This window comes from Amblyomma mixtum, chromosome 5 (assembly GCF_055824585.1).
Source record: "Amblyomma mixtum isolate Tamu chromosome 5, ASM5582458v1, whole genome shotgun sequence".
In the NCBI taxonomy this organism is placed as follows: domain Eukaryota; kingdom Metazoa; phylum Arthropoda; class Arachnida; order Ixodida; family Ixodidae; genus Amblyomma; species Amblyomma mixtum.
In genome coordinates this window covers 34,049,811-34,057,889 of record NC_143016.1, presented here as the reverse complement: position 1 = coordinate 34,057,889, position 8,079 = coordinate 34,049,811, and the positions used below count along the sequence as shown (strand labels likewise).

Genomic DNA, 8,079 nt, shown 5'->3' with positions numbered 1-8,079 from the left:
AATGTGGGAAAGCGAACTCAAACAGCTTTCAAAAGCGTGCTTTAGACTTTCACGCCACAATGACGCTTCATGAAATTTACGAACCGCGCTCGTCCTCGATGTTGACGGCCTTCAATTTAACAATATAACCTTGCGCCCTAAGAGAAAAAAAATTGAAACGTTGATTATTTAATTTTAACTAACTAGGCCTCTTTGAATACATATGGTCCGCCGTATGGGTCTGCCTTGCTGTAAAAACCATGTGCACAGACCACATCGGCGTACCCCTCCGAGTTCATAAAATAAAAATCTGTGAAGGTTAAAAATGGTTAGGTTAAAAAGGTTAAAAATTATCACTCGGTATATGAACCACGTGCAAGAAAAATATACCAGGTGTTTCAGGGAAGACGAAGTAATTCTCAAATAGGTTTTCTGGGTAAAAGTAAAAATACGGCTTTTTCAGCATCGTATCACCAGTGTTAGCGGACAGCAGAAAACTAATTTTTAATAATGAACTTTTTAATGATTAGAGTTAGGCTACTAGTTGCAGATAGAGATTTGTAGCCGGTCGTAAGTAATAGCTATATTAGTTTTTAGAATTTCGAAAACGCGATTATCGTCGGTACTCATGAGCGACAAATTTTTGCTACATTCTGCTAAAATACATGGGCTTCCGACAGGCATGCCAGCGAAGCAACCTTTCCAGTGCACGTAACTAGTCATAAAAGCCAAAGTTTGGCGAGCCGCAGCACCGAGGGTAATCGTGTTTTCGAAATTCTAATAACTGATATGGCTATTACTAACGACCGGCTACAAATCTCTAACTGCAACTAGGAGCCTAAAGAATAGTTAGGAAGTTAATATTAAAAATTAGTTAACCAGCCTTCTACTTAAAACGATTAAGACAATAATCACGTTTTCGAAATTCTAAAAACTGACATGGCTGTAACTAACGACAGGCTACAAATCTCTAATTTCAACCAGTTGCCTAGCTGTCATAGTGGAAAAGTTAATTATCACAAAGTAGTTAACCAGCTTACTACTTAAGACAAACCACCGGCTTTCCGATGTCGGTTAGCACTGGTAATACTATGTCGCGAAAGCCATATTTTTTTAAGCATGAACTGCTTTTAGCTCCCGTTGTCGGCAGTGTGGTGACGTCACGCCGAGACCGAGAGCCACCATCCGGGCACTGAAATCCACTCATCCGGGCTCTGAAACGAGAACATCCGGGCACCGTACGAGACTTAACGAGATTTAACGACTCTCTCTCTAAGCCCTCCTACGCGACCGGCATGCAAGCGCCGGTTGGTCTCCAAATGAGACAAAAAATAACTGCTGCCAGTGCCTTCTCAATGTTCATCAAGATATCAGTGGAGCTGTGGGTTTGATAATGCACGGAATTATAATTTCCGATTTCTAATAACGCGTGCAAAAAGCATATAAATGCCACGTTACACTTCGTTGTCATACGTGATCCGGGGGAGAAGCGCTGCGTTCAAAGGGCAAGGCATCGCGCCGAACGGGTGGTGGCGTTCCTCCCTTCCTTTACAGTGCGGTTCGGGTGTCCACCGAGATGGCAGAGAATTACTGCGCCATTTCCTTTCCTCAAAAAACCTTGCGTTCAAATGGCAAGGCATTGCGCTGAACGGGTGGTGGCGTTCCTCCCTTCCTGTACGGTGCGGCTCGGGTGTCCACCGAGATGACATTAGGCCCGTAAACATTTCATGCTTACTCTACTCTCGTTTACGGGAGAGGCAGAGATTTTTTTTTTCCCCGAAATACCTTACTTCTAAAAAATTAGTCTTCCCTGAAACACCTGGTATGAGCCGTGTGTATACAATGCAAAGTAGCGCACAGCGCCTAGAGAAGAAGACGGCACGCACCATTTCTGGAGGCACGCGCCGTTTGAGGCGTGGCGCTGTTGAAGAAGAGCAAGAAGACGAAGGGCGATGGAGCCGCCGGCCGCTGGTCCAAAGTCGTCGCCGCGGCGCAAGAAGAGGACGTCGCGCTCGCCTCCGAAATCCCGAGGAGCTTCGGCTGCGCCGCGGGCCGGCAAGAGGAGGCGTGGGGCAATCGAGTCCGGACCGCCGCAACCCGGAACCGGCGTCGAGAAAAAGGCGTCGCGCCTGTCGCACGGAGAGAAGCAGTCATCGCCCAGGAAGCTGACTAAAGCGCGCACCAAAGCCTCTGGTTGTTCGAGTGAGCGGCACTTTGGAGTGTTTCCGGCTTGAAATGCTGGGCAGGGAAAATATAGGGAGGGGGTATACCCAGCCGATAGACGGCAGAATAGCTGTTAGGTTAGCATGCCTGTAGTGTTAGGTGATTGGCTCGCAGTAGTCACGTGACGTGCACATCCCCCCCCCCTCCACCCCTCTCTTGAGAAGAAATCTTGTTTTTGTTCTTATAAATGGAAAAAGAAAACAAGAAATTAGTGGTGTTTCCCCTGGGAGTGTGTTGCCTTTAGGTAGCATTCTGAGATTGTTGGGTTAGGTTCAATTGCCGGCTGCCGGCAGCTTTTTGTGCAGGGTATTCTGCCTGCAAAACAGCTGAAAAAAGAATTCCGGCAGTCTTTTCATTGGCAGTGTGCCGTTAAGTGACCGGTATCAGCCAATGGGGTCACACTGCCGGCAAAGTTCCCTGCAGGCTATTTTTCCGGCTGCCGGCACATTAGGCTTATTCGAAAATATACCACCTGCGATGACGTCACCCAAGTGGCCCGGTTGTGTGAAACTTGAAGGAAGCGCGGTATCCATGTCACCTTTTCTCCAATACGGGGAGAGCGAAAGTTTTAACAGCTTTTTTTTTCCGCTCGGCTCTGCATGTAGGTGCCCAGGCCGCTGCAAGAAGTGAGCTGGGTTTCACGTTTATGGCGGGAGCTCCTGTCTTGAGTTTAGAACTCGGAGTTCGTTTTTCTGTTTAATCCCGCCAACGTCACGGTGTGATCGTTTTATCATTTCCGAATGGCGCTCTCTTCTCTTCACATATGCTTCTTATTCCTTCACGGAAAGTGCCGCTTCTGGCAACGTATGTGCCCCCTTTGCCAAAAGTAACCGAGCAACAGTTTTTTGTTTCTAAAGTGCATAACGTAGCCTTTACAGCACCATTAAAGACGGAAAGTTGTCAAAACGTGAGGACAAGGGCTCACCTTACTCTACACAGAATCGGAGCTAAAGGGCTGCCATAAGAACTTCGTTACGCGGCTAAGAAACAAACCACCGGTGCTGAGTTACTTTTGGCAAGGACTGTACGTCTCAATTATGCGGGAATTTTTTTGGCACGATCAGTCTAAGATTCCATTTGCCAAGTTTGTGGTTAGGCCAGGTCTGTTAACTTATCCCCACTTCGGTACCCGCCCCAGCAATAACCAGCCCTTTCGCCCACACACGCACAAGGCTTGTGCGGGAATTTAAGTTGATATTTAGCTGCAGAAACATACCTTTCGCCCCTGTCCGCACAGGATCAAAGCAAGCAGCGGAAGCTGTTGGCTCTAGCAAAGGCCAGCCACCTGCTTCTGGCGCAGCAGCCGGAGCAGGCGCAAGTCCAACAAGCGATCGCACGGACGTCGCCGTGGACGCGAAGGCTGGAACGACGGCGAGTGTCCCGCCGCCGACCAAGCCGCGGTCTCCTGCTGGCCGACCGACCTCCGCTGAGGGCATCGCTCCTCTGGGAAGGGAGTCGAAGAGGTTGAGCCCGCGTTCGGTGTCGCAGCGCAGCGGCTCGGTAACGCCGTCTCCCGCCGGATCGGTACCCCTCGTTTCGTCATTCGCGTCGTCTAATCTCCGGACACCGGTGCCCGACTCCAAGGTGAGGACCTCCGCATCGCTGGATAGCCGCACCTCTGCATGGGGTCCTGTCTCTTGAAGGAACCCGAAAGCCAAGACACGGCTAAGGAAAAGAAAAATGCAACCTACGCCGTGCTTTGCAAATTACCTGAACAGCAGTGCCTGGCATGTCTGCCATTCTTATTGCCAGGTTCTTCGAACGGCTAAGAGAATATAATCGAAGCAGTTTAAATATAATTATTACTAATTATGTTATTGTTAATTTCGGTCGCCTCGCTGAATATAGCGGCGAGGTCGAGAAGATTGCCGTTCTATACGAGTTGCGCGGTGTTGCTAACAGCCCGTGCAGCAGTCGGGTGGCGCGCCCTCATTCGCGTACGAGTACGACTACCGCAAGACGTTTCGCTACCACTCTTTGTGCCGGACGCTTCTGCGCGTTCACAATCGCGGGGTCTTGAGCTTGTTTTGCAGCAAATCGTGCGGCAGTTGGTCATACACGAGCTCGCAGTCTCAATTCATTTCGCATGCATTCAGCGCAAAACGCATCCGTGCACGTTAAAGAACCCCAGGTGGTCGAAATTTCCGGAGCCCTCCACTACGGCGTCTCTCATAGCCTGAGTCGCTTTGGGACGTTAAACCCCATAAACCAACCAACCAACCGCATCCGTCATGCATCGCGTTGAAACCAAAGTGTTCCGATCCTGATAGAGCATGCAGTCGTTAGTTCAATTCCTGGCTGGCTAGTAGATTTTCCCCCTACGTTGGTGCCAGGGTAGAGGATGCACTCTGCCGCTTAACAGCTATAGTTATACCAGAATTAGACATGTGACCTACGAAGCATGCCATGAACCGACCTACTGGTCTTCATACAATACCTATAACTGTAAACTAGGTAGCTAAAGATCACCTCACCACTGTAAGTCGCCAAGCAACAGTGTTTTTTCAGAGTTCTGTATGGGGCGTGCTATGGCAGCGAGCCAACTGCGCCCTAAACGAAACAGTGGACAAAGCGGCTGTTTAGCCGTAAATACATATTTCATAACGTCTCCGATAATGTGCTCTATGTCGCAGAGTTCGTCACCATCGGACGTGCGGCCAAGGACTCGGAGCTGGAGGCGGGCGAAACGCGGGCGCGTCGCAGCGCAAGCCGCGGCCATCATGGCAGTGACGTGCGCGCTGCTGCTGTACCTGATGCCGCGCTCTGCGATCTCCAAGATGTTTAAGCGCACCTCCCTGTGCACCACGCCGGGCTGCCGTTATCATGCAGAGGTCATCGCTGCCTGGGTGAACACAAGCATGGACCCCTGCGATGACTTCGAGGCATACGCCTGCTCACGTTGGGCGCCCAAGACTCGAGACAGACCGCACGGCACTGCCATGATGGTAGTGGCCGATAATTCTTGGATTGAGGATTTTCGACCGCGGCTGGAGGAAGCCACGGGTAGCATCTACCTCGCTAGGCAACTGGAGATGCTCTTCGAATCCTGTGTGAAGCGTAGGCCTGCGGAACACGCCATTACAGAGATATCGCAGATTAAGGAATTTATGCGGGAACTGAAGTTACGTTGGCCTCAGCCACCACTGCCAGGCGTCGAACCACTCGGTGTCATCTTCAATTTGGTGTTCAACTGGGACATCAACATCTGGTTCCGGGGCTACCTAGAAACCACCGACAAAGGCGACAGCAAAAACCTCGTCTTAGAGCCGGGTACGTTATTTAGTGCACGCTGGGCCTTCGCTCAAGACATCTTTCATATTAACGCGTACGTGAAGTACTGGACTGGTTTTCATCTAATGTTCGCTCCCGGAGAGACAGTGCGATCTCAGGTGGAAATCTCGAAAATGGCGACCATGGAAGAGAACATCTACAGAGACTTCATACGCGCAGAAAACAGCTCGCTGAAGAATCCAGCCTACATCCAACTCGAAGCCATCGGAGACTACACGCCCCACATACCCACTCGTCAGTGGATGGACGCTCTGAATTACTACTTGGTCCGACAAGGAGAGTTTCTCGCATCAGACGGCGTAACGGTCGCGGACGTGGACCTCCTGCGGGCTGTCGACAACCTATTCGCCAACTTCAGCCGAGAACAGCTGCTGGACCACATTTCGTGGGAATTTGTGCAGCTGCTCGCTCCACTTGCCAGCTCAGACTTCCTGGTGGCCAAGTTCGGCGACGAGATGCGGGCCAAAACGCAGGTGAGCAACTTCTGCGCCACCGAGATCGACAGGGCGTACCGCTGGCTCGTCAGTGCGGCGTTACTGCTCCCGCATTTCGATGCCAGTGCCAGGGCAGCCATGGACGAAGAGTTGGAGAACATCACCAACACTGCCATCGCCAAGGTGGCCAGCCTTTCATGGGCGGACAACGCTTCTGCAGAGTCTGTTGTCGACAGGCTGCAGAGTATGAGGATCGCCATCTGGCCGCCTGACTCTCTGCTTACCAACACAGGGCTCCTTGAGACGTTCGGTTCATGGTTCCGCAAAAACTTTACATTCACGCAACACTTCATTCTGGCATTAAGAAATTGGCAGCGCTTTCGCATGAGTCCTGCGTACAAAAGTACGGCCGACTCGCCACCGTCCTTCGAGTTACCGTTCCTCAACTACGATCCCGTCTCCAATGCAGTTCGAATATCGGCGGCCGCACTTTTTCTGCCCTGGTACCACTTTGAGGAAAGCAAAGCCACGTTCTACGGCGGTTTCGGTTTTACCTTCGCTCGTAAGATGGTCAGTTCTTTCGACGGATTCACGCTGGCGTTCGACCGGATGGGCAAGCACCTGAAGACGTGGCCCTCGGCTGCCTGGAAGGAGGCCTCGGAGGACAAGGCGGCGTGTCTGCGCCCAGAATTCGACACGTTCTTCCCGGAGATTCCCGCTCTGGAGATCGCGCACGCGGTGTACCTGGCCTCGGAAAGGGGCGGACTGCGTTCGCTGCCCATCGCCAAGGGATGGAGCCCTGACCGCGTGTTCTTCATCTCCGCCTGCTTCACCATGTGCAGCATGCCGACCACGCTGAGCCGCTTTCGCTTGTCGTGCAACAAGGCCATGATGAACTCTGTGCCTTTCGCGAAGGCCTTCGACTGCCCGGTGTACTCGAAGATGAACCCGCCGCGAAAGTGCACTTACTTCGATTAACTTACTGAGCCTCCTATGTTTCGGCTATCCAACCACTTTCCGAGGCAAGGATAGTGTACGGTACGGAACATTGTTCTTCATAACTTGGTACTGCACCCCGTTTCTAAACTGTGTTCTAATTTCTTGAGTTATTTGCTAATTAGCTCGGTATAATAAGAAGGACGCCTAGGCAAACTGTTGGTTTCGAAAACTTTTTGATGCGTTTTGAACCACATTCTGTTTCACAAGCGTTACGTCTACGTTAGCGCGTCCACATGACTTTGGGTTACAGTAAACACGCTCAGACACTCTTCGGAAGTCGTTCTGTTCCCATCGCCCCCCTCTCATTTTCGTCCCATATTCTTTCGCTCACGGGAGTGTTGATATTATAGATGAAATCACTACGGCTATTTGTGCAGATAGAACCGGCTGGTTTGTACGACTAAGCGTTGCTGGAAGAACAACATGCCAAATACCTATACTTAAGTTAAATTAATACATGTTAAATTGCACGGTAGTATGCTATCCATAAAATCGAGGTGTTGTGTTAGCTCATCGCACAGTCGGAGGCTGCACCATCGTGCTCAGGTATACGATGCCACAAATTTCTGCATTATCGTTAGTCGAGGGTGTTTAAACCCCATATGTTCGCACAGGGGAGAGGGGCAAGATTACCAATGGGCCTCCTAATAGGCATTGAAGAGGAGGCGCTAATTTTTTTCATATTTCTTGCTACCCAGAAGACTTGAACAGAGGCCGTACCATGAAATTTTTCACCCCGCTTTATGGATATACCTGTTCGTGCCGGTATATATATAGTGCTAACGGTTAACTATCGGTTAACTATAGTGTTAACTATCTGTTGAACGAACACCTATGCTCAAAGACCTCGACGTCAGTTCAGCTGAAAACAATGTCTTTGGGCGGAAAAATATGCACCAATGGCGAAGAACAAGGACCAATTCTGTGCTCTACCTTGTTGTATGTGTCGGACCCGTGTGTTGTGATATGCCATTGCATATTAAAGAACCTCATTTGGTCAAAATTTTCCGTGCCCTCCATTACGGCGCCTCTTTCTTTCTTCCTCATTGAACTTCACCCATCTGCTCCTCCAAAGCCCGGTTGAGGCGTTCATTGAGAAGGGAGACAGTTCATGCGCTTTACCTTTTCTCGTAACCAATTTATTTACCCCTTT

General features: G+C 50.4%; 1 protein-coding gene across 1 annotated transcript; it reads left to right on the top strand.

Annotated features, from left to right (window-relative positions):
* The first annotated feature begins 4,826 nt into the window (after positions 1–4,826).
* Positions 4,827–6,905, top strand: LOC149341705 (endothelin-converting enzyme 1-like). The gene has a single exon (XM_089542013.1). It carries the CDS (start codon positions 4,827–4,829, stop codon positions 6,903–6,905), a length of 2,079 nt encoding a protein of 692 aa, XP_089398139.1.
* Positions 6,906–8,079: the final 1,174 nt, after the last annotated feature.